Source organism: Meles meles, chromosome X, assembly GCF_922984935.1.
Source record: "Meles meles chromosome X, mMelMel3.1 paternal haplotype, whole genome shotgun sequence".
NCBI lineage: Eukaryota > Metazoa > Chordata > Mammalia > Carnivora > Mustelidae > Meles > Meles meles.
Genome location: NC_060087.1, coordinates 113,632,437 through 113,659,974, shown reverse-complemented (window position 1 = coordinate 113,659,974; position 27,538 = coordinate 113,632,437). Strand labels below are relative to the sequence as shown.

Genomic DNA, 27,538 nt, shown 5'->3' with positions numbered 1-27,538 from the left:
AATAAAATATTAGGAAAAAAAAACCCTAGCATCTTCTCAGAGAATTTTTTTTTCTTTATCTGAAGCCCATTTTACATCCTCTCCCCCACCTCATCCGAGGTCGGAGTCTGGCGAGTTACCTCCTGACCATTTGTTGTGATCCTCAACAGCTATATTTCAAAATGTAAGAGCAACTTACATTTTCTCAGCAATTCCTGTTCTGGATTTTGAGAGCAGATAAGCAAGCCTTCGATCAGACCATAGCAAAGCCAAGTTAATGGCAGGTCTTCTCTAGCCTCTAGAAACTGAGGGGCTGTCCTGTCCTGCTCTGGCATTTTCTGTGCGGTGAACCCCCAAATGAATTTCTGTCCCCAAACAAAATGAAAACACCTTTTCTCCTTTTTAACTGGGCTTGTATTTCTTTCTCTTTTTTAAGATTTATTTATTTGAGAGAGAGAGAGCATGTGAGCCAACGAGCAAGGGGAGGGGCAGAGGGAGAGAGAGAACCCTTGAGCAGACCCCTTGCTGAGCGCAGAGACCCACACGGGGCTGGAGGCGGGCCTCCATCCCAGGACCCTCAGACCATCATCTGAGCTGATACCAAGAGTCCGCCCCTTAACCAACTGAGCCTCCCAGGTGCCCCAACTGGGCTTGTATTTCAACAGTAAATTTATGTGGCTGCCTCCCTTTACTCTACACTGGGAAATGCTCTTTTTATTCACAAGGGTTGGCTGTACTGTGTTGCGCTGTCAATATCTAGACGCTTCCTGTTTTAAACAGGATAGGGTACTTCTTTTCCAAATCTGGAGTTTAGAACCAAAGTATTGCATTCTATTAGCGAATTTTATTTTTTTTTCTTGCAGGTTTCTGAAAAGTGCCTTTTCTGAACGCTGCTGCTTCGATTCCCCTCTAGAGCTGTTTGCTTATAAACCCCTCTCCCTCCCCAGCCCCCAAACCTGATTTGCTTGTAGTTCAGTCTCAACAACTTGTCCATTCTCTCTTCCCTTTGATTCCCAGTTTTCCTCGTCGTTTTCCCTCCTGCTGACTTTGCCGCATGTTTTATTTTTACAGTCGTCCCATCCTTACCAATCTTAATCATTAAATCCAAGAAATAGGGAGAAAAACATTTCTCCCCTTCATCCAAGACCATTCCACAAATTGAAGGGCAACCAGCAGTGTATGCTTTTTGCAAGAATAATTGAAAACATCAGCTAAAGAGCACAGAATTCTTTTGAAAGCCATCCAGTTATTGGAAGTAACTTTGGCAGAGGAACAAATTAAACACTCAATAACCTAACCTTTCTGGTTGCCTTCTTAGGAGGGTGGTCTCTCATTTAATTTTTAGCTATTCTGATACCATTTTTATTTTGCGATTGGATTTTTGTTTGATCAGATCAAATTTTGGCTGGGACGAATACCTAAGTGCTAACAAAGAAGCATTTCAGCAAAGCAACCTCATTGCTTTGCATCTAGCTTGAATTCACTTTTAACCTTTTAACAGCACTGAAATTGTCCTAAAGAGGGTGCACTTGATTCTAACTTCGCTTTCAATATGACCGCGGTCGATGTCACCCTGGTTCGAGACACCCAGTGGCTGACTTTAGAAGTCTGCCGAGAATTTCAGAGAGGAACCTGCTCTCGAGCCGATGCAGACTGCAAGTTCGCCCATCCGCCGAGAGTCTGCCAAGTGGAAAATGGCCGAGTGGTGGCGTGTTTCGATTCCTTAAAGGTGAGTCCCATCTACACGCATATGTTTCATTTAAATTTGTTGATGTCTGTGTGTTTTGAAATATGATGTGCCTTGAAGTTAGTGACGTTAGTAATAGCAAGTTTTGTTTGTTTGTTTGTTTGTTTGTTTGTTTTAAGACAGGGTTGTAGAACTCAGCCAGACTATAGCTCATCTCATCTCCTCAAAGCCTGCTGATCAAGATAGACTTGAAGGAAAAAAAAATGAAAGAATTTTTGTAGGAATGAGAAATTAGAGCCTTGCCATACTTTACTTTTTTGTATAGGATTTAAATGTTGAATACAGTCATCATAATTCTTGTAGAGCCTAAAGAAGCCGTTTACTGAATTATAGCCCTATTAACTATGTTATCAAAATAACACTTGGCAGGGACCAGGCAGCTTTCAGAGGACAAGTGAAATCAAACTCAAAGAGTATAAGGTGAAAATCTCACCATCCAGGGGGAAAATGGCTTTTACAGTTTATTTATTTTAGTAATCTCTACACCCAATGCAAGGCTCGAACTCACAACCCTGAGATCAAGAGTCACACAGTCTACCGAGTGAGCCAGCCAAGGGCCCCCAGAATACTTAAAGTATATTTTGAAGCTTTAACTTGAACATGGGTACCAAACTAGGTTCACTTAATTTTCTTCCTGAATAGATCAACTAATTTCAGATTTCTGAGTACCTTTTATAAGGCAAATCTTACTGCTAAGGTCATCAAACCCAAATATTATGTACTAGACTATAACCAAAATACGAGGGCAAACGAGATATTATGTAGAATAGAACATATGTGATTGCAGAACAAGAAAATGCACTGACTTTCATGTTTTATTCATAGGTATCTTTAAATTAAGGATAAAGATGTATAAATTAAAGCACAGAAGTAAAAAAAAATGGTAATTGATTCCTAGTTTAATAAGATTTGCTGCGATGCATTTGAGAATTTTTTTTCAAAATACGTGAAAGTGAATTAAGCCTAATAAGAACCTGTTTAATTTCTTGATATTGTTTTAGCCTCATCATGACCAATTTTAACTCATTAACATTTTTATTTATGGCTGCATTGGCTGACAGAGATGTATTCCTTTACGTGATCATTTCTTCAGAAAATATTTCATCAAGTGACATCCTCTGTAGCTAGTTTATTTAACTTATTTTGTGGTTACTACTTTTTGTTTCGGATCCTCCCAAGTCAAGGATGGAAACTTGCTATTGTAAAAAAACAAACAAACAAACAAAAACCAGGAGTTTTTGCCATTGAGAATGTCTGAATTGCCCTTATTTGCAGAAGATATCATGATTATAGGGCTTATTCTCTATATCTCACTATCATTCGAGTTCCATCTATAATTACTTTGTGTATTATTGAAATCTCCTGCTGCATTACCCGGCAATGCCTTGAAGCAGAAAAGAGCACTGGGCTAGTTGGGGTAGGGGGAAACAGGAGATTCAGTCCAACAAGAGTGTCTGGGATAGCACGAGGCACTGTACATATCTTGTTTCAGGAGATCTGGGGGACAGTCCCAGCCTTGCTACTGTGTCTGACCTTAGCTACTTTTTCTGATAAGGCTTACGTTCCTTTATCTCTACCTACTTTCCAGGATTATTATGGAGATACCATGAGGAGGAGTATCTTCAAAACAGCTCTATTTAGTTAGGGTTTATTGTTGAACTCTACAAACTCATGTTCCAAATGGACATACCCAAATCCAGTTGCCATGAGTGTCATAATAGTTCTTCAAGCTAAGTATCACTGTTTTTATGGTTTACTCTTTGTTGTTTTTTTTTAAGATTTTATTTATTTATTTGACAGAGAAAGAGATGAGACAAGGAACACAAGCAGGGGGAGTGGGAGAGGGAGAAACAGGCTTCCCGCTGAGCAAGGAGCCTGATGCTGCTGCGGGGCTCCATCCCTGGACCCTGGGATCATGACATGAGTTAACGGCAATTGCCTAATGACTGAGCCACCCAGGCGCCCCTATAGTTTACTCTTTGATCGAGAGTTCCTTGCAGGCTCTGTAAATTCTTTCTTTGCAGACATCCGGTAAAAGGAGATAGGCGATCCTCCCAATCAGTGGTATATTTTAGGTCAGTTCTTGTACTTAAAGTGCCATAAAGGAAACATTTTTTTTTTTTTAAAGATTTTATTTATTTATTTATTTGACAGAGAGAGATCACAAGCAGGCAGAGAGGCAGGCAGAGAGAGAGAGGAGGAAGCAGGCTCCCTGCGGAGCAGAGAGCCCGATGCGGGGCTCGATCCCAGGACCCTGAGATCATGACCTGAGCCGAAGGCAGTGGCTTAATCCACTGAGCCACCCAGGCGCCCCTAAAGGAAACATTTTGAAGAAAATAATAAGCAAAGGAATTGTTAACAAAACACATGCTGCACTACCACTTTGAAGGTTGGAAAATGTTTAATTCAGAGACTACATAGATAATGGCCAATGAATATTAATAAGCCACTTAATTATTTAAATATACTGTCTACTCACTGCACCCAGTGTTTTTAAAATAATTTTTGCATTATGTTGATATCTTGATGACCAGTCGTACAGGATAAAGACAATTTATATAATCCTCACATTTTCAAATTTTAATGAAAACTTTAATATTTCAAAACACAAAGCCTTTCAAACAATTAATTAATTTGCCATTTAGACAGCACATTCATCCCAGTTCCATGTCTGCCCAAAAGCTTTGTGGTTCTCTGCCTTTATATTATTCCTTATCCACGATACGCATGAACACTATACTAAGCTGAGGGTAATTGACCTGTGTGGATTGTACAAGGACCCTGTCTAAAATACACAAATAACATACCTCAATGTTGATTGCAGCATTTGCTACTCTCCTTGAGGTTGCACCATTGAAACACCTTCGAAATCCATCTGTGCACTCTTTATTTCCGTGAGTGGTTAAATAATGGAAGCAATCATTTGATGAGTTTTGGACTGCTGCTTTTGGTGTTCCATGTTTTGTTTGTCTAAGGATTCCATTAGCACTAGGTACGTTACCAGATGATGATGGTTCTTTGCCTTCATAATAGGCACAATACACACAGGGGTCTATACTCACCTCGTAATGAGGGAATGTTGTAAAAATAAGGAGGGCGAGCTTGATGGCTAATCGTGCATTGTGCTGAAGTGAATGTTGAGTGTTCACTGACGAAGGCTGCCCCATCTTCAGACAGAGCTCTAGACAGTGCCGCCCACAGACTGATTTCCAGCTACATCAAAGGGTCTCATGTCATGTTGATATGCAGCTGTTTTCGACTCAATTGCCTAGCCTGCTTGGCATGTTTATTTAAAAATTTCTCTCCAAAATCATGCTTAACCTGTTCTGTGCCAATTTCTCAATATGACAGTTTGCCACTGACATAGCCTGATACTTTCAGGGCATGTCCCTTACATTTAACAAAAGATTGTCCCCAAAATAACATGCTAGAATCTTTGTGACCGTTTCCGTGGCCGAGATTGTCATTGTCATGTATTCTGTTTCGACGATGTCATGATGTCTTGCTCTGTCCCTTCCGTACTCGAAGCAGGGTGACATCAGTCACGTGTTACCCAGGAAGGATGTAAATGCTATGATCATTTCATTAAGGTGTATTGACGCCCATTACATCTGCCCCCTCTACTCCCCACGCTGAGTAGTTTTGTAACAAAACTTTCCTGGCCAAGGTCTTGGCAGCGGACATTGTCGGAGGACAGCCATGTCAACGCATCGACATTCCTAAAAGGTGGAAACTGGGTCCAAAATGCACATAAACTAGCTCCATGTGATGTCTTCAGACATCGCACATGATCACAAGCATAATCACATTTTGACAAGTAGAACCTGTCGTGTAAGCACATGGATGTGAATCCACCCTTGTAGGTCAGATTGTCCTGAATCATCTGTATATTCTGTACTATGTCTCACTAGTCACAGTCATTTTCACCAGTTTAAAATTTGACTGAATATTTATGTCATCCCTGTTTGCTAAGGGAAAACTTGCTGGGAGCAGAAGACCTAGCAACCTAATCCCAAGGGTCACTGGATTATGCAAGACTCAGAACCATTTTTAAGCTTTATCAGAGAGGTCTGCTTGCACTATAAAGATACATAAATTGCACCTGTCATCCTGAGATTCCAGGAAAATCATATTTTACCTGACGATCTCTATCTTCAGGTCAATACTGACTCAAGGTCAGTACTGACCTTGAAAAGGAAATATCTTTGGTAAAAGTCAATGCCATTTTGGACATTTCAAAAACTTTTTTTGAAAGAAAAATGGAATTACAATTAGAACCAAAACAAATACACATTGATAACTCAACCTAACTTTTAAAAAATATTTTATTTTGGAATAATTTGAGGCTTACAGCAAAGTTGCAAAAGTAGTACAAGGATTAGGGGCACCTGGGTGGCTCATTGGTTAGGCAGCTGACTCTTGATTTCATCTCAGGTCATGATATCCGAGTCCTGGGATTGAGTTCCCCACTGGGCTCTGTGCTTGGTGGGGAGTCTGCTTGAGATTCTCTCATTCTCCCTCTATCCCTCCCCCTGCTCACTCACTCTCTCCCTAAAATAAATCAATCTAAAATAAGATAAAATAAAATCTTTAAAAATAGTACAAGGAGTTCCGGCAAACCCTTCACCCAGCTTCCAGTAATGTCAATGACTTACCTTATGTAGCCTAGTTATCAAAACCAGGAAATTAACTCTAGTACAATATTATTAACTAAACTAGAGACCTTATTTGAATTTAACCAATTTTCCCCCAATGTCCTTTCTTCATTCCAGGATCCAGTCCAGGATCCCGCATTGCACTTATTTGTCCTATCTCCTTGGTCCCCTCAAATCTGTGACAGTTCCTCAGTGTTTCCTTGTCTTTCCTGACCTTGACACCTTGGATTGTACCAGTCAGTTATTTTGTAGAATGCCTCTCAATTTCTTACGATGGGATTAGGGTTGTGCATTTTTGGCAAAAAAAAAAAAACAACAAAAAACCACAGGAAAGATGTGCATGATATCTGAGAGTACCTGATGTTGGTGTATCTTATCACTTGTTATATTAACCTTAATCACTTGATTAAGATGGTGTCTGCTGGGTCTCTCTGCTGTGAAGTGATCAGTTTTCCTTTTGTGCAAATTGATAAATATCTTCATTTATTCATCATCTCCTACAATGTGCCATTGATTGTAGGGGGCATCCTAATATCTAAGCTGTTAAAATGTAAATGAGTGTCTGTCTTAGAAGTGATTGGGTAGTGCGTTTCTATAATTACGGTCAATCAAGAAAGGGAAGGAAGATGGGTGCCTTGGTGGCTCAGTGGGTTAAAGCCTCTGCCTTTCACTCAGGTCATGATCCCAGGGTCCTGGGATCGAGCCCCGCATCGGGCTCTCTGCTTGGCAGGGAGCCTGCTTCCTCCTCTCTCTCTCTCTGCCTGCCTCTCTGCCTACTTGTGATCTCTGTCTGTCAAATAAATAAATAAAATCTTAAAAAAAAAAGAGAGAAGGAAGAGAAAATAGACCAAGAGTATGACAGGAAAGGAAGGAGTGATGGGTCCCCAGAATGGCAGAACCCTGGAGGATGAGAAGCCCAAGAAGTTTTGGGATGTGTGTGTCCCCATCATGTGCTACTGCAGGGTGGAACTTGTGCGGGATAAAATCAGTGTGCCTGGCCCCCTTAACTCGGGATCCTCCTACACCGGGAACCAGGTGTTCTGCCTTTGTTTCCAAGGTAATATTTCCCCTGATTGTAAAAGTTATCCATCCCGATGAAGAGAAAGGAAAAGACAAAAAGAAATCTTAAAAATCATAGGCAAGATGACAAGAATAAAATGGGATGAAAGGTAGGTGAAGTGTAAACGTCATCCCCGCTGTGCCAATATCACCACTAAGGTTTCTGTGTGTTTCCGTCCAGTGTTTCCATCCTTTATACGACTGTCCATTCGTGTCATAAACCTTGCCTTACCTCCTGTGTCCTCACAGACCTCACTCCCTCCCCCACCCACCCTGGACAGCTAACCTCTCCCTCCATTTACACTTCCTGTTAGTCTCATGTTCCTCCCAGGGTACAAAAAAGGAAAAGAAAACAAAACAAAAGGGAAGGGAAGCGAAGGAAAAAGGAAAGGAAAAGAAAAAATGAAAGAAAGAAAACAAAATCTAGATACTGCCCGATCTCTCATTCAGAGATTTTCAAAAAATATACCACTTATTGTGACAATTTTTCTGGTTAGAAAATAAAAATATCATTTCTAGAAAACTATAATATAGAGACAAAGATTTCAAAAAAAACAAATCTGTAAGTCTGTTACCTGACCAATCTTTTCAATACATACGTGCTTTCAAAATTTCTTTTAATGACAACTGTTTCCTCAAAAAGAAAAAAAAAAAGGTTTCAGACATTCCATGGAATTCGAAAAGCTTTTCATACTTGTGCAAGAATAGTATTTTAGAAACAGACTTAATGTAAAAGATTCTATTTTTCTTTTTCTTTTTTTTAAGAGTTTATTTATTTATTTGACAGACAGAGGTCACAAGTAGGCAGAGAGACAGGCAGAGAGAGAAAGGGGGAAGCAGGCTCCCCGCTGAGCAGAGAGCCCAATGTGGGGCTCGATCCCAGGACCCTGGGATCATGACCTGAGCCGAAGGCAGAGACTTAACCCACTGAGCCACCCAGGCGCCCCAAGATTCTATTTTTCAAATAATATGCAGCCATCAGAAATTATGTTTGTGAGGACTATGCAATCATAGTAATAAGCTTTATCTTCTAGTGAATGCCTAAAATATTCCAGAAACTTCACACACACTGACTGTAATCCTCACCACAACCCAGTGTAAGCTTTACCACTGAATGGGCCAGGTTTTGCCAGCTATGTGGTCTTGAATAAGTAGCCAACATCCCTGCCCCTACCTTGCCTCATTTGTGAAAACAAAGAACCTTCTAGCACCTGCCTCTGGAGTTACTGTGCAGTCAAATGAGGTGATCCACATAAGGCGCTTGGAACAGAGTGCTCATTATCAACATTCAAGAAATGTCTATGTTCACCAAATAAATTTCAGGTGCCCTGACAATTTAAGCATGAAAAATAAAATTGAACCATGACAGTAGTAGAAGAAAGTGTAGTTGAGCACTTTTGTAATCTTGGGGGTGGACAAGACCGTCTAAGCACATTATCAGAGGCAGAGGCAATCAAAGCAAAGGATTATTAGAACTGAACACATAACACAAATCATGGACGAGTGACAGAAAACACCAACAAGTTAGAAGATAAGCAATAATTAGGGAGAAATGTTTAACTAATTTGACAGATTAAAAAGGTCTTTAATATACAACGAGCTTTACAGTAAAAAAATACCATGATATTTTCCTGGAAAAGTACGTAAAGGATAGAAATAGTCAAGCAAGACAATCTGATGTGGCCAATTTATGCCTGGGGACATTTTGATGAGCCCTCCTGACACAGCTGCCCTGATACCTGACTCAGCCACCTGTTTCCACTGTCCCCATCGAGGCGTACCCCTCACCCTCCTTCTCTCCCCGACTTCGGTCCAGAGAACTCTCACCCTGCAATTTAATTCTTTCTGCATTATTTATATGTTCTTCTACAAAACTGTTACTTCTAATTAAAAAAAAATTTATACAGGGCTAACCTCCCAGGGGAAACTAAAAATCATCTTTATAAGAGAAGCTTCATGATTAAATATAGTGTTTGCATACTCAAATCCCGAGAAAAAAATTGAGAATTTCATTGAGCATTTCCTCTACATTCTGGCATTCTGGAGCTGAGAATAAGGAATCTTCCATGTTCCAAATACCTTCCTTCTTCCCCTCCACTCAGTGTCCATAGATAGGTAGATAGATGGATGGATGGATGGATGCAATTTATTCATCTGTTCACTGGACAGGTACTTCAGGAGCACCTGTTGGGTTGGCCAGGCGTTGTGCTAAGCAGAGGAATCCAACAGTGAACTACAAACCGTCCCTGCCCCATGAAGCAGACAGTCTAGCTGGGCGAGGGGCAAACAAAAAGGAAGTCGGTATTCAGGTGAATGACATCTTCCGGTGTGAAGAAAAAGGAGGCAGGGAAAGGACACAGAGAACGCCAGGGGCTGCTGTTGTATATAGAGTGGTCAGGCGGTGGTATTTGAGGAGAGGCATGAAGGAGGTGAGCGGGCGAGTTATGAGGATTTCTGAGAACATTCCAGGCAAAGAGAACAGCCATAGCAAAGGCCCCAAAGCAGGAGTGAGCCTGGTGCGTGTGTGATGAATCTTGAGGTCACCAGGATGACTAGAGCAGAGGGATGGAGGGGGAGAGCGGCAGGAGATGAGGTGGGAGGGGTAAATGGGAGTGAGGAGATCAGGTAGGGCTGTGTCTATCACGGTAAAGGCTCAGAGCGTGTCCCAGATGAGGAAGGACCCTGGAAGCCTGTCCTAGGCGTCACTGGACTCTCCTGATGTAGATCTTTTCCCTGCTGCTTTTGCTCTGTGTTTTCTGGTGTAATAAATCTTAGCCAGCGAGTCTTAGAAGTCCTCTGGCCAATCGCCAAGCAAGCTCTTCTATACATTGTTCTTTTTCATACATTATTTACTTGATGATTTTTCTTTTACTTTTGACGTTTTAGAAAAACGTGAGGTGTTTTCTTTCCCTTTTGATATTTTTTAAATTTAATTTTTGAATGGATAACGTATTTTAATCTTTCAAAAATTTGAACAATTGGCCATCAATTGATGAATAGATAAAATATGTTTTCTGCATGCCATGGAATAGTACTTAGCTATAAAAGGGAATGAAGTACTAACATGGGTGACCTTGAAAACATTATGTTCAGGGCAAAAAGGCAGTTCAGAAAGATTCCATATTGAATGATTCCATTTATGTGAAGTATCCAGAGTTGTCAAATCAGTAGACAGAAAGCAGATCAGTATTGCCAGGGGCATTGGTGGCAAGGAGAGAAGAGGTTGAAGGAGCAGTAGGAAGTGGCTGCTAATGGATAGAATGTTCTGGAAGTAGACAATGGTAACGGTTGCACAACTTGGTGAATAACCTAAAAACCACTGAAGTGTGCACATTACAAGGGGGAGCTTTATGGTATATGAATATCTAAAAAAAAGTTAAAAATTAGGTATAAGAGGTTTGCTGTAAAAAACCAATAAAGGGTATGCAATGAGGTTTCCCTCTCATTTTTTTTATGCAGCTAACCTGTTGACCTCACAACCAATGTATTGAGTTTTCTCTCTCCCGGAAATATTTTATGAACAGACATGCAAATATATATGTACATATTCTCACTTTTTTACACAAATAGTAGCATACAGTTCTTCTCTTTGCTTTTATTACATATAAGTGTTAAAAGGAGAGGAAAAGATATACCATGTTAACATTAACCAAAAGAAACGTGGAGGTGTATTTGTATTACCAATATATAGATTATATTAAGTATAAGCAGAATTGCACACAAGTACTGGGCTCTAGTTAGTAAATCGGTTACTCACAGGCACATGTAAGTACTTTATATGGATGCTGGGGTTGAACAAGTAGGTGAATAGAGAATAGATCGAGATAGCCGGCTTCCTCACCATCAGAGAAAAGAGTTAAAAATAAGGAAAAGGGGAAGGCTAGAACAAATCCTGTGACGTGGATTAGAGTGGAAGCATCAGTATGTTCATTTTCATATGTCCACGGATAGATGCAGAAATAGACATGGAGCTGTGTATGCGGGGATCACCGTACATGCTTATGTCTCTCAGCTCTGTCCTAGGAGGACCTACAAGCAAGGGAACCCCACTAGTAATAAACACACCTAGCACCTGGATTTTGGGCTCTACCATTCTTCCAGAAAGGATCCACTGCTCCTCAGAGTAATGGCTGATGCTTGACTGAGGCAGGGAAAGTAAAAGTGAGCCTGTAATGTCTTGTGGTGCCACAAAGTAAGTGCTTACAAAAGAGTGGGGCATAAGAGGTCACGGGAGCCAGTCTGAAGGAGCTCCCACTGCCCAAAGTGTCAAGGTCATGAAAGACAAGGAAAGACCAAGGAACTGTCATAAATTGGAGACTAAGGAGACATTGACAAGTTAATGCCATGTGAGGTTGTGGATTGTGTCCTGGAACAGAGAAAGGACACTTGGGGGAATATTGGTGAAAATAAAAAAGTCTCTAGTTTCGTTAATATCATACTAGAGTTAATTTCCTGGTTTTGCTAACCCTGCTATGTGTGGTATGGAACTTGCTGACATTATGGGAATCTGAGTGAAGGGTAAGTCGTGGACTCTCTACCAGTTTTGCTATTTCTCTGTAAGTATAGAGCTATTTCCAAATAAAATGTTTCTAAAAGTTAGCTTTTATGTTCTTACATGAGCAACTCCTGTCCTCTGATGCTCAGAAATACAGTGAGATATTGTTTCTTTTCGTTTTGCCTTCTTTGACCTCGGGTATGGTAATGAGAAAATGCTGATATCCATCCAGTGGCTCATCCTGGGCCTGACCCCAACCAGCTGGATGAGTCAGAGAGTGAACTCCTCAAGAAAGCATTCCTAGGGGCACCTGGGTGGCTCGGTGGGTTGGGGCTTCTGCCTTCGGCTCGGGTCAGGATCCCGGGGTCCTGGGATTGAGCCCCACATCTGGCTCTCTGCTCTGCGGGGAGCCTGCTTCCTCCTCTCTCTCTCTGCCTGCCTCTCTGTCTACTTATGATCTCTGTCTGTCAAATAAATAAATAAATAAAATCTTTAAAAAAAAAAAAAAAAGAAAGCATTCCTACCCAGACTAGTGGAGAGGAAAGTCAAGAATTTGGGCTGGAAAAGGAAGACCACTGGGTTTAGACTGTTAGCATTTCCAGATAAGAAAACTGGAGACCCAGGGAGAGAGAGTTGCCGGCTCAAGATCCCATAAGCAGTTGTCAGAGGGCCCGGGGACTCCATTTCCGTTTATCCCCCTGTAGAGAAGAAGGAAATAGTGATAACATCAATTGGGCTATTATTTTTCTAGACCAGCCCTTAGTCATGCAGCCCTTACCTTGGTCAGATTGTGTCACATGACACTGGGGGTGAGGTTGTAGTTCCCTTTCACTTTTTGAACTTCAAAAGGCGGGCGGGGTGGGGGAAAAGCCAAGGTTGCCTTTCCTAATGCCTCCCTCATTTATTGTTTCATGACATTGTATTTAGACTAAGACTTTTTTGAGAGAGAGGGAGCCTGAGCTGGGGAGAGGGGCAGAAGGAGAGAGAGAATCATAAGCAGGCTCTGCACCCGAGGTGAGGCGTGATCTCACAACCCTGAGATTACAACCTGAGCCAAAATCAAGAGTCCGACGCTCAACTGATTGAGGCACCCAGGCTCCCCACATTTAGATTAAGACTTTTTATGTTAAGGCTCATATTTAGTTCTTTGACAAGAGTCGGAACACCGAGCAGTCTGGACTCCCTTGTCCATCTCTCTCCCCCGAACCCTGTGTTGCTAAGTTAATTAGCTAGAGTTGGGGACTGTAACTGACTGTGGATCATGGACATCTCGGCTGCATGAAACTCTGGCATCTGATTCTATTGATTGTATCAATTGCAGTGACAGTTCAGCTTTATTGTGAGTCAAATATTCTTCTGTCAAATCACTTGGAGTCTAACCGAACCCATTTAAAATGTTTTATGGGGGCATAGCTCAAGATCATTTCTCTCCACCTCAAAGCCACGGTTGCCATTGGGTTGTATTTTTCTTTTTTTTAAAGGTTTTTTAAATGTATTTACTTGACAGAATGAGAGAGAGAGAGAAAGCTCACAAGTAGGCAGAGCAAGAGGGGGAAGCAGGCTCCCTGCTGAGCAGAGAGCCCGATGTGGGGCTCAATCCCAGGACCCTGAGATCATGACCTGAGCCAAAGGCAGAGGCTTAACCCACTGAGCCATCCAGGTGCCCCTGGGTTGTATTTTTCAACCACATTTGGTGCCATGACGACTGACCCCTTGTCACAGGACCCCCAGATGAGCGTGTGAGATCTGAAAATCAGATGTTGAAAAACTACTATATGCCAACTCTTTTGTTCAGAAGAGACTCACGTGTTAGAGAACTATATACCTGATCCTACTTGATCATTAAATAATTCTCTTCCTGTCCTGGGGCTGTCTGGAGCCATTACAAATATTGTCTTTTTCTCTCTTTCAAGTATTTGTGAAATGTTGATGCCAGGTACTTCTGTGCGTCTGGAAATAATTAGTTTTTTGAGAAACCTGACTTTATTCACAGATCATCGTTTACCTACTGCTCTCTTTTGCCCTTACAGATTAGCTTTCTGTTTGTAACGTCCCTGAGCTTACCCTCTTTTCCTCTGTCTCAATCTGCTGCTTGATTATTGACCTACAGTGTTAGACATTCCAGAGGAATCTTAATTGTCCGTTCTTTTCTTCTGTCTCAGTCTGCTGCTTGGGTTAGATATTCCAGAGGAATCTTAGCATCTGTTCTTTCCTCATTATCTCTGAGTAATCTTTTCATTTTCTTCCATATTTTCTCCTCTCTGTAATCAGTCTTCAGTTTTTTAAATTAATGTATTGGGGGGGTTTGTTTGGTTTTTTTTTTTGTTTTGTTTTGTTTTGTTTTTTTCTGTAGTTGATGCTGTAGAATCCAGATTCACCATCCTGCTTGGGTTTTTGAAACAGTGCTTTTATTTCTGTGCCTTTGGTTCCCAATCACAGGGTCAAGTTGTACTGCTAGATGTAATTAGAAGTTGATGAGCTCATTTTCCTATCTTTCTTAATATTGCTTTCTTAAAAGTCTGTAAACGATTCCATTTATTCTTCTACCTTTTATTCTCTAAATAATCTTTACTGTTAAGACTTGGCCATCTTATCTCCAGAGTCAGAGTAAATAATTTCTTTTAAAATCTTGTCCGTAATGAGTTTGTATAGTATTGCTTAATCTAATCCACGATTTAGTTAAGTACAGTGGGTCCATCAATTTTGTGGCTATAGGATCCATCAATTTTGGCAGGTATAACTTGGCCACGGGCATTTAAATGTTGGCTGGAAGTTGGATTTTGTTTTCTATCCTACGTGAGCATATGTTTTTTGCTGGAATTCAAATTTTTATTTACCCACCGGAAATTGGTAGAAAAGAAATTTGCCCCTACCCATCTTCTCTTGGGTATGCGGTGGACAGTGAAGGCATTTTCCACACTGTGAAAACCATCCATAAGTTTGAAAATGTCGGCTCCACAGTGCTATAACTGTTAAATATGCGGTATATAGGACAAATTCCCTCAGCTAAGACAGATCCTACGTGTCAGCCATGATTTGCTAGCTAACTACAAAGTAGTAAGGTTCTAATTTCTGTCTTTAGCACATGGCAAGGCAAACAAGAAACCTTTCTCTCTGGGACTTGAGACACTTACCGATCTTTTATACGCATCTAGGTACGCTGAGTAAGCAGCAATATAGTTAGGACCAATCAGCTCTTACTCAGTTCCAAATGCTTTTTGGAGACTCCATTTTTAAAGATGATGGTCTTTTTAGACCAGCCACCTTGCCACGTTGCTTAATATTTTTGTTCATTGTATTTGTGAAAGGGTAGGACTAAAGTAACACTTTGAGAACGTTTAATATCTCAAGAACTCTGTGTTCTTGTTTTAAACATTTGGTGGATACCCATCTCAAGCTGTTTCTCTGTTGTTAATGTTCATGCTTATCACGCACTCCATTAAACAAACGAAAGTTTTGCGGTTTTTGTAGGAACATGACCTTTGAATTTTTGCAATTTCTTGGTTATTTCACTTTTGTATTACCTAGCAAAGCATTCTATGTGGAAACAAATGAAATCTTAAAATACAAGTAACTGCAACATTTTAAAACTTTGTGTCTATTTTGCCAGTCCTCCCATGGAGGAAGGATTTATTTTTTTCCAGCTTTATTAAGGTATCATTGACATACAACATGGTGTAAATTTAAGGGGTACAACATGCTGATTTGCTGCAAGTATATAGTGTGAAATCATTAGCAACATAGGGTTAGTTAACCACTGTCACTTCTGTAAATATTGCTTTGGGGGAAAATATTTAAAATTGACTCTCTTAGCTAACTGAATCAGTTCACTAAAGCCGCCATGTGGCACATTACATGCCCAGAACTTACTTGTCTTATAACTGAGTTTGTACCCTTTGACCAACATCTCCCCGTTACCCCTAACCCCCGGCCCCTGGTAACCGCTACTCGGTTCTCTGGGTCTGTGAATCCATCTTTTTTAGATTCCTCGTATAAGTGAGATCATATAATATTTGTCTTTCAGTGTCTGTTACTTCACTTATCATAAGGACCTCCTGGTCCATCCATGTTGTTGCTAAGGGCAGGATTTCCTTCTTTCTTGTGGATGAATAGTATTCCATTGTATGTATGTATATATGTATAGATAGACAGATAGATGGCTAAAGATACAGATATAGCCTTTTATTTCTTTCAAAGAAGACTTAGAAGTTGTCTTGATAAATGCCTGTCTCTTGGGTGAACTATGGATATAACCATGGAAATATCCGAAACGAAGCATGGTGGCGGCAAGTAGCATAAATACAGAAAACGTCTCAAACAAGGGCTCCTTGTGTGGCCTTGAGCAGGACACAGGAATCCTCCTACCTCTGTTTCTCTTTATATAAGAGCAAGCAGCCCCACTCAATTTGTAGGGTTGTTTGTAGGTTTACTACAAGCATTTTATAAATGTCAGGGGTCATTTAATGCTGAAAGTTCTGTTAAATCCATTAAGAATTCTATATACGTTCAATTCCCCCAAAGAAATGAGTCATTCAACAAACATTTATGGAAACCTATTACTTGCTAGGCTCAGGGCTCTGTACTGTGCCGGCTACAGTCATGGAAGACTTGATCCCTGCCTGACCCCTTCCGATGAAGCTGCCTGTGTTCTTCTGTACCATAAGCCAGCTACAAACTAACCACTAAGAGTCCAGGGGGAGAGGCCGGGGCTGGGATTACATCCAGCTGGGGCGTTAAGAAACGCAGTCATGGGAGAGGTGCTGGCTAAGGTATTCTTCCAAGGAAGGATAGGAAGATATTTCGGGCGGATGGCATAATCTCAGCAAGGACAGAGATGGAAAGGTGGGACATGTAGGGAGGGAGTTACGTGGGAAGTCAGCCTGGCTGAAGCTAGAGCTGTGTTGGCCGAGGAGTAGCCTTAAAAGCCACTGAGGAGTTTGAACTTGATTTCCTAGCTCTGAGCAGGCTGACCGGTTTTAAGTAGGGAAATGACATCATCAGCCTATTCGAGAGGAGTTGGGAGAGCACGAGAGACTGGCAATTTGGTGTGGGGGGGGTCCTCTTAGAAAGTGGTGAAGTATTGAAGGTACGAAATGTTAACCATCTGAGCCAGGTGTGGCGGGGGGACGAGAAAGCCAGGGATGGGGGTGAGGCGTTGCTGAAGTCAACATGGTTAATTAAGGAAGAGGGGGTTGATGTTCTTCTCCAGCCCATGGCCACTGTGTACCCTTGAATATCTGATCTCATTGAATTTTAAGTGAACGTCTGCCATATTTTTCTCAGTTTCACGTCAGATGCCATCTTGGTTACCATGTAGCTTCTGTGCCTAGCACCTGTATGTATAGCCTGTATCACAAGCTTGGAAAGTATTTATTGAATGAAATGCGAGCTTGTCGAATCACTTTGACAAAGGGAGAGTGAACACGGGCTCACCTGCCTGGTGCCCTGGCAGCTCTCTTTCTGCATCTGTACTTCACCCCGCCATTCGGTTTTTACTTAAATATGAATGAAAATTGTATACACCCATGTGCTGACTCTCCTCTCTCTACATTTTAACCTACGTTTGATGGCTTGATTGGTGATTTTTGGAAATTTAATTTCATCCCTTAGCATTATCGAAATGTTCTTGGCCACATGCTGTTGGATGGTCTCCAAATGTTGCATTTTGAATGCTTTTACCCTGTATATGGATTTTTTAAAATTTTGCTGAGTAGCCCCTGTTAAATATTATTTTAAAATAATTAGTGTGATAATCTAGTAATATTCAAGCATTATTTTTTTTTGGCCTTATAATGTTTGGAATAGAATTTTACAGCAGATGGCTAGCTTGCAATCAAAGTATTCTTGGAAACATGATTAGTGCTAATAAGGTCATTGTGAGTCAAGTACAAGGTCATAATGTGCAGAAAGGGGTTCTGTGTAAAAAGTGGCTGCCTAGTCTAATAAAAAACACATTTGAAGCTTAATTAATAACTTACTCTGAATGTACAGTGATCTTTTAAAAGTCCAAAGAGTTTGAGCATAGAAGGGCAAAGAAAAATTCTCAGAGAGGGAGCCCATGCACCGACATTTTTAAATAAACTTAACTAGAGCCTTCAATAGCTAGAACTGAGTCCAAGTAATCGGTTTTTAAAAGAAATGGGGAAAATGATTTCAAGATGTGTTTGTAAAAAGATTCTCTAGACTTATGAGCTGTACCTTGGAGTTTGTGTAGTCAAGCTCAATCTCTTACACCTTCTCCATCTTATGCTCCTTTCTGCATGGTGATACCTGTTTCAGGACAGAAATTGCTGTGGGTGTAATCCTCAGTAATCAAGATATAATTCACGTTTGGGCACCTAACTCTACTTTCAAGTACAGGAAAGATGCCTGGAATATTTTAGAAAAATGTCTCAATGAAGAAGGAAACTTTAATAATAATTTTTAGGATTTAGCAGCATTCAGCTGACATCATTGATATTTTGCAATAACATCCGTCTTGTGACTTGCAGATTTTTTAAAAGATTTTATCCATTTATTTGACAGACAGAGATCACAGTAGGCAGAGAGGCAGGCAGAGAGAGAGCGGGAGAAGCAGGCTCCCCTCTGAGCAGAAAGCCTGATGCGGGACTCGATCCCAGGACCCTGGGATCATGACCTGAGCTGAAGGCAGAGACTTTAACCCACTAAGCCACCCAGGTGCCCTGTGACTTGCAGATGTTATTAGGCAACTGATGGCTGAACCAAAACTGAGACTCTCTCATTTCTCCTCAGTTCTTAATGTCTCACTCTGGGGGCACAGGACTTCTAGTCCATCTTTGAAGTATTAGCGATAAAACATATTTAATTGTATTTCACTTGTTGCTCCCCCTAACTTCCTATTCTCCTTCCGGATAAATGCATGGGGAAAAAATGACATTGCTTCCCAGTCAGAGATTGTAGAGAAGAATAAAAGAGAGGAAGGAAGGGAGGGAGGGAGGGAGGGAGGGAACGAGAGGGGAGGGAGGGAAGAAGGAAGAAAATTCAGAGACACTTCTTGGGAAAGGTTTTTCATTCTGCAGTACTTCAGCTCAATAATAATGTGTTTGAAACGAAACCAGAATGAAGGTGTAATGAATAAAATAACACGCTAATGAAAAGGGGGTTATAGAGAAAGTAAGACTCCCCCAGAGAGAGAATTATTTGTGCCATTTTTCATCCCACATTTTCCATTATAAACTCCTTGGCTTTCCTTGAAGACAAAGTGAAGAGCTGTGATGAATTCCAGCTCAAAGAAGTGTCCTTCTCCCTCTCAGACGCGCTCCTCCTTCTCCAGGGGGCACCACTATACGGAGCACCTCAGTGACCTTTGATTCCTAGCCTGTGGTTTTTCTGTGGTTTCTACCGCCATTGTGTCCTGGGCTAGAGCCCCTCATACCTCTGCAGTCCCAGGAGAGATAAGATTTGCAAACTCCTCATGGGCAGGTTCCATGTCCTATTCTTCTGTGCCTTCCACAGTATCCAGCATTCTTTTTTTTTTTTTTTTTTTAACAAAGAGATGCTCATTAACTAGTATACTTTCTTTTATCAGGCAGGGAGAACAATGCAGTTCAATCCATTCTCCTATTTACTGTGGTTGCCAGAAAGCCCCGAGCCACATTTAGGGCCCCACTGAAGCAATTAGCCCAAGTCTAGAGTTTTGAAGTTTTTGAAATAATTATTCCTATCGCCCCACCTTCCCCATTACATTGTATCTCTCTTACTCTTTAGGCTTATGATAATGATCTTGCTGGCAATGCATCTTTCTTGTAAGTGCTTTCCAAGTCTTTGGGGGAAGGATGTAATTGTGTAACTAGTGAGAAAGCGAGGGGGCAAGGGAAGGGGCTAATTCCAGCTCTGAATCTAGTATTTGCTTCTTATTAAGCTATCTGGTTTTCATTTACATGTGTCCTTGTATCGCAGTCAGTCCAGTATTGCAAACTGGGGGCCCCGGTTGGAAATTGACCTGCCATGATACTAAGAAATAAACTGTGGTTGAGACTACTCACCCTACAGAAAGGGAAAAATTACAAATACTCGACAGCTGTTAGACTAGTGTTTATTTTCTTCCCGTGAAGAGGATGAGAAGTGTTGTCTGAGACGGACGGTTTCCTTACTGTGTGCAGCACGTACGATGGATGAACTTTGTGTTTGGTGCTTGCTTTGAGGTTTGGGAATCTACCAATACCTCAGCTTTTGATTATTCATGCTGAAACACTGTGGTCAGCATTGGGCTGTTTGCTTATTTAACGCAAAAAGTAGTTCCCTCCTTTTAGTTTTCTTTTCCCAGATGTCTTTTCGGGGGGAGAGGAGAAGGGGTAATGCTCCCAGATGAGTGCGCTTTCTGCAGTAAGTAAAGGTACTTATTTATTGGAGAGCTGAGAAGAATTCACTAAAAAACACTTTGTGCCTTAAACTTGGGTACATAGCAGACATTTAGGGAAACACTCTGGGGAGGCTTTAGAGCAAACTCAAGCAACGTGGAATAAATACACAGCTCTCAGTATACTCACCTTTAGAACTAATAACACTGCTTTGCAAATAGAAGATGAATGTGTTTTCTAAGAGTAATAGAATAGAATTTCAAGAAGCCCAATCCTTCTTCTCCATGACCTGGGCTGGCCTTCTTTTAAATCTTTTTTTTTGGGGGGGGGAAGGGGCAGTTTAAGCCATCTCTACAGCCAAGGTGGGGCTTGAAGTCACAACCTCGAACTCAAGAGTCACATGTCCCACCAACTAAGCCAGCCGGGCACCCCAGGACTGGCCTTTTGTTTTATATGATGGTTAACATCATTACTGGGGTCAGAGAGGTGGAATTCCCCATATCCAAATCCCTTCAGTCTGACCTTTTAGAAACTGAATTATCAGTAACATAAGACAGTGCTTAATAAATAGCTAAATCCGTTGTCTGCAGAACTTCTCAAGGCTCTTGTTGGCACACCAGCAGCCCCGGCTTCACCTGGGAACTTGTTAGAAATGTGAATTCTCAGGCTGGGTCAGCAACTCTAGGAGAGGGTCTGACGGCGTTGGAAGAAGCCCTCCCGGTGATTCTGATGAATGCTGGGTTCGAGAACGCTGGCTCAGAATTCTCAGTGCATTGTGCCCTTCATGCTTCTGCCTTCCTTTCTGACCACTTTTTTTCCCAGCGACCTCAGACTTGGGTTATTTGTTTATATTCCAATCCTGCGGAAAGAAAACGGGGTCTGTTCTGGAAGCCCCCGTATCTCTGGGAAACTTACTCTATTTCTCCCCTCAAGGAGCACCATGATGCTTATTAGCTAAGATCAGGCTCTGAGTCATGCTGCTCCAAAGACGGTGGTTTAGTTCTGTCGAACCCAACATGTCTCAAAATTCTTTGACCACAGAACCCTCTTTTTGTGGAGTGTCTAGAACCTTCTCATTGGTGTCTGAGTGTATGAAACCAAAAAAGAACAAGAAATGATTTTTAATAATGTATCTATTCTAATCCTTTGGAAAGATTAGTGACTTTTTTCACGCCCCCAAACCTCTTTGGTAGGTGTTGCTCGAACGAGTGGGGACTTGCTTATATAGAGAAAAAGGACATATATAGTAAGGGTGGGAAAGATTTCCCTTCTGCCCTTCTGGGTTCTCTGGCTCAGGTAGACAATTAAAACAAGCAGGAGACAAGTAAAACACACATGAATGATGTGTGTTCCTCCTGTGTACGTGGGAGAGACCCAGGAGAATTGTCATTGCCCCAACTGGCCCAAGCCATCACCTGACCTACCATATTTAGCTAAAGACAAAAGGCGACCAGGAAAAGCACAATAAACAAGGGTCTGATCCTTATGCAGACTTAAGATTCTACAGAATCTTAAGGGATTCTACAGAATCCCTCTTCTTGGTCCATCCAGCAAGACATCCCCACAAATAGGGTGAAGCTCTGAAAACCTGTGTCTGCTCTTTCTTGAAAACAGCCAGTTTAAAATAATCAATATTCCAAAGAGGCAAAATTCGTGGTGGCAAAACCTGCTCCCCTCCCATATGTGCCTCTATATATGCCTATAAGTAATATACATTATATATGCACTAGTTCTTTACAACAGCAATGGATCTGTCACGTATTCAAACATATTTCACATTTCTATGAGTCAGTCTTGGCTTCTAAGAGGTCGACTTACTGAGATGAAAAATAATAAAAATGAGAAATCAGCTCAAACCTGGATAAAGGGTTTTAGAACAAGATTCAATTTTGTTATTTATCAATTTATGTAAATAACATTCTAAATCCCTTTGATCGGGGCACCTGGGTGGCTCAGTCAATTAAACATCTGCCTTCAGCTCAAGTCATGATCCTGGGGTCCTGGGATTGAGCCCCCCACCTCGAGCTCCCTGCTCAGCAGGGAGCCTGCTTCTCCCGCTCCTACTCCCACTGCTTGTGCTCTCCCTCCCACTCTTTCTCTTTCTGTCAAATAAATGGGTGAACTCTTTAAAAACAAAACCCTTTGCTCAATTACTTGCTAGTATTTTAGGCACCGTTACCATCTTCCCTTATAGTCTGTTATATGCTCTCCTTTATCCTCCTAACTTACCAGGAGAAAATGACTTGCCTGATTCCTTTTGATCATCTTAATATATGTTATAAATAAAATACGGCAGCAGTTGTGGCAATGTAAAAACTGAAGAAGTACTAACCAAAAGTGCAATGCTCCAAATTTTTCATCTGATCGAAATGAATTTGAGTGTTTTTTTAATTTTTATTATTTTTAAATTTTTTTTAAATTTATTTGACAGAGAGAGATCACAAGTAGGCAGAGAGGCAGGCAGAGAGAGGGAGGGAAGCAGGCTCCCCGCCGAGCAGAGAACCCGATGCGGGGCTCGATCTCAGGACCCTGGGACCATGACCTGAGCCCAAGGCAGAGGCTGATTAACCCACTGAGCCACCAGGCGCCCCTGACTTTGAGTGTTTTATTCATTAGGATTCTAAAGTGAATTTGTATTCCGTGAGATCTTCAGGTAAGAAGCCTGTGGTGGTAAGAAGGGGTCTCTTGAATGGATAAGCTTGTCTTCCAAGTAGGTCCTGACTTATTGTCAGTTGAAAAGGGAGCAGTAACTTTTCTTGTTTCAGTTATTTACAAGGATAAGATTAAAGTCTGGATCTTGTCTTTTACTTCCTGTCTCTCACTTGCCTTACCACTGAGCAGTGGGAACAGCAACTGTTTAAAGATGTCCAGTTCTGCAAAAAAGAAGTGTCCTTGGCTTTTTAACATTGTATATGAATTTGGACCCGGGGCACATGATAATTTCTATTACTCACAAAAGCAAGGATTCCCCATAAGGTAATGCAGCATCTTTTGTGGGGGAGCGAAATGCTAAAGCATAGCTCGTAATCTGTAGTTTTTTAAATACTGAATTCACAGTAACAATTTTAGTTCTACTGTAAACAACTAATAAAGAAAAATAACCATAATATTTTTTACACTTTGTCATGATTTTATTTCCAAGGTCTACTAGATTGCATTCTCTTCCTTTATTCTCTCCCAAGTACCTGTGAGGTATACAGGAGCAGGAATTATTCCTAGCCAACCTGATTACCGTAACTGGAAAATAATTTAGCCATGATCTAAAGATAATCAGAATTCAGAGAACTTAGATCCCAGTCTAGAATTCTTTCTGTTAAAATACTGGTTTCGTCTTAAAATTTAGATGTATTACTACCTTGTCTAGGAACAGATGCATTCGAAGTCAAAAGTAGGAATAGCCTGTGACCTGATTCCAAACAGCTGATTCGTGTCAACAGTGGATTTGTTATCCTTACTATTTTCCCTATCATACAGTGTTTTTATTTTTTTAAGATTTTATTTATTTATTTGACAGAGAGAGAGAGATCACAAGTAGGCAGAGAGGCAGGCGGGGGGGAGGGGAAGCAAGCTCCCTGCTGAGCAGAGAGCTCGATGCAGGGCTCCATCCCAGGACCCTGAGATCATGATCTGAGCCGAAAGCAGAGGCTTAACCCACTGAGCCACCCAGGTGCCCCCATGCAGTCTTTTAAAAACAATTTATTCATTTGAGAGAAAGGGAGAGCAAGAGCAGGGGAAGGGGCAGTGGGAGAGCAAATCCCCAAGCAGAGTTCCCCCTGAGTGCAGAGCCCGACTGGGGGCTCGATCCCATGACCCTGAGATCACTACCCATGATATCATGACCTGAGCCAAAACCAGGAGTAGGATGCTTAACCGACTGAGGCACCCAGGCATCCCCCTATCATACTGTCTTTAAAAGTATAAGTATTCCCTAGTGTCATCAGCAAATACCTGTAATACATTGTCTTCCAAAAGCTGTGGGAAAGTCTAAATACTAAGTCGTATTGAATAGAATGGATATGTTCATATTAATGATGTGTTTACCTGATGCATCTAAATATTGATGGGCAGTTTGAAGTCTTTAGTATTCTAGTTCACTAAATTCACAATTTAGTATTGTGAATAATGTGCTTAACCCAAAATAAATTGGCAATATAGAGAAGAAATAAACCTAGTTCATGTTCGAAGCTGCAGCTGGAGCGTGGAAAAAGTCAAACCCTAGTTCCCAGGTCTACACTTCATCACACCGCTCTGCACCGTCAGAGTATAGACACACCCTAATCATTTAAGTCAATTCCTGCACGAAAACTGAGCTTTACGGTGGCACAGACTTTCGGCAGACTTCTGTGAGGTGGTGTGTGTTGCCTCTGTGGAATGAAATGCTCCCAAAGAACCCTTGGGGACTGCCTTGCCATAAGGCTGATCTTCTGTCGTTGTTTGGAGATTTTCTCTGCTTTGTGATAGTGGGGACCTTTGTGGTCTGAGGAAACCCCCTTCAGAACAGCAGTAGTGTGCTTTTCCAAGATTCTTCTCTTAAGGTGGTAAAAGTAGTCACAAAATGCCCACCAGAAACTCTCCGGCTGAACACACTTCCATCCTTTCGGTGTCCATGGGGTTTCTGCTGGACTATTGATTGCTTAAACACACTTGACTGTGGCTTAAACTCCCTTACCCCAACCCCTGATAATAGGACACTGCTCTCCCTTAAACCAACTGGCCAAAATTCTACCGTGCAAACATTTACTAAAAAGCTGTGCTGAGAGAGGATGTGTTTGTATTAATTGTTCTGCTTCGGTAAGGATGAAAGACTTAATAATGCATATAAAGCGCTCAGTACAGTGCCTGGTGCCGGGCAAATACACAATAAAGTTGACTGTGATTATTCACGTGGACGTTCGGTGACCTTCTCTTACTCATTTCCAAGTCCCTCGAGATCCCTCCCTAGGTGCTTAACAGAACATCCCGCCGCCATACGTTTATCTGTTAAATCATTCCAGGGCATGCCTAACAGCCAGTCGATGTGCAATCTCTGGTACAATCTTGGAGGGAAAATAGTGGCCCGGGCAGCAGAAATATTTGAACTAGCTCATTCCTCCGTTTAACACATGCCAAAGGATTGCAAAGCGATATCGTCCTGATCAAGAATGTGAGCTCCTGACCCAGCGCCCCTCGGTTCATACCCTTGTTCTGCTCCATTTGGTCTATCAGTTGGTGGGTGTTTCTTCACCTCGCTGTGCCTCAAGTCCTCAGTGAAACACTGACCCAGGGTTATTGTGAAAATTACACCAGGCGACGCACGTAAAGCGCTTTGACCGGTGTCCAGCACCTGGTAAATACACAGTGTAGGCAGCTGTGACTCAGGTGCAAGCGAGGGGGAAAGAAATGCAAACCAGACCGCACTGTGTTCCATAAATCTCCCAAATGGGTTTTGTCATTATGACTGCTTTCAAGATATTAATGGAAAATATAATTTTACAGGCCCTCAACCTGGTCTCCAAATGTGTGTCAACAATTATCACACGTTGAGTAATATGTGCTAAAACCAGAGATACAATTATTCCCCCAGCACCCTCGTAAATGGTCAGAATCCTTTCACATCTGAAGGATCATTTGACCTTCTGTACTCGAGTCTAGTATATAAAGTCGATGGAAAACATAAAACAAAATAAAGCTAATTACATGCGCCACTTATCTTTAGTGGAAAAACAAGTGTGAAAGATTGGCAGGCTGATGTTTTGTGCTATCTACTTTATTTCACTGTATCACTGTTTTCTGAAATATTTCATCTAGAATGGAATTTGATTTACCTGATAAGAGAGACACAAACTGAACTTTTTTTTTCTTTTTTTTTAGAAAGCCACGTTTTCTGAAGTTTCCTAATTTTATTCTGATTTTCAGGGAAGGCACAGTGGAGGTAGAGTAGATTTCTTTTCTTTTCTTTTCTTTTGTAAGAATTCCAGGAATTAAAAGGCACCAGTTGGACTCTCACCATGATTCCAGAAACCATGTTGTGCTTACTCCAGAAGGCACGCATAGTTAAAGAACATGACACCCTTACAAGTGTACTCTTCGCCCCACAACTTGTTCCAGCTATTTAAACTGACTTCATGGATTTTACAACTAATTAATTTGTGCTGCTCTTTACTTTGTTTTATTTTTTTTTTCCTGTCTTAGATCTGGAGACAGGCATTCTTTGGCTGAGGTCTTATTTCAGCTTCTCCTCTGTAAGGATTATGAGACATTCATGGTTGAGGGATTGATTTATTTGAAAACAGAAAACCTCCACTTATCATTTTATCTTCTTTAAACTAACCCCATTTCTGGTTACATTGTTTGTGGATGGCCTTGTTTGGTTCTTTAAATACTAGGAACAGTTTCATCATCATCAAATATTAACTGGTTGCTGTATTTACTAAGAGTTTCATCTGGAACTTTCTCAATTCTGTTCACCTCTCTGAAACACGTTTCAGATGAAGCTTAATACTTGGTAGATATTCAGGCCTAGCAGAATCGATCTTTATTTTGAAAAGAGAAAACATTTGTATCAATAAAATTGCTTGTTTTTATGTCTGCAGAGCAAAAACAGGAAGTTGGCCTAGTTTTCAGATACTCTTAAAAAATTACTTGCTTTAAAAAGGCCACTTTCTTTAAATACACCATGCATTTGGAGTTTGGAGGTTTCTTTGGGGGATTTGTCTGATACTGTAAAATGCCTACAGTTTTAATAAGTTAGTACAGAGTTTTCATTAAGACTCTTGTTGATAAAAATATATTACTGTTAACAAAATGTAAACTTCGTCCCTGCCTCAAAATATTTGAACGGCAGTGGACACTGCTAAGACTTCCCGTTGGAAATTGCATATTTGGTATTAGTCTGGTGGGTGGGTAGGTGTGTGAGGAAAATGCTGATTTCAGGTGGACACGTTTGGCCTCCATGTGGGATCTGAAATGGGATTTCACTTTTGTGAAGTTAGCAAGACCCTGCAAACAGCCATGCTGATATCATGCTTTGAAATTTCTTTATCTGAAAAAGGCCTTAGGTTTAGCAAAAGAGGGATTGATTGTCATCTTTGTGCTTCTAATTTCAAAATGCAAAAGGTAAATCAATAACTATACCTGCCCTTTGCATAACCTCTGGGTGGAAGGATTCCTGGCTGGCTATAGAGATGTAATTATTTAATGTATTCTCAGCGGCATACTGAGCCCTGCAAGGATAAATTGTTTAAATCTGAACAATAATCAGTGCCTTTCCCACCTTATACTCTTGGTCGATGTTTGCGAGCTA

General features: G+C 41.2%; 1 protein-coding gene across 10 annotated transcripts in view; it reads left to right on the top strand.

Annotated features, from left to right (window-relative positions):
* MBNL3 (muscleblind like splicing regulator 3) overlaps positions 1 to 27,538 on the top strand; it is a 106,350-nt gene that overhangs the window by 39,855 nt on the left and 38,957 nt on the right. For 6 of the 10 annotated variants that reach the window (XM_045995271.1, XM_045995272.1, XM_045995275.1 and 3 more), the window contains exon 2: positions 843 to 1,708. The exons of 2 other annotated variants lie outside the window; for them this stretch is intronic. In XM_045995271.1, the coding sequence (XP_045851227.1) occupies positions 1,532 to 1,708 (177 nt within the window). In that variant the 5' untranslated portion in view covers positions 843 to 1,531. The remainder of the gene's footprint in view (positions 1 to 842; positions 1,709 to 27,538) is intronic. 2 more of the 10 variants (XM_045995270.1, XM_045995269.1) reach the window with 1 other exon arrangement.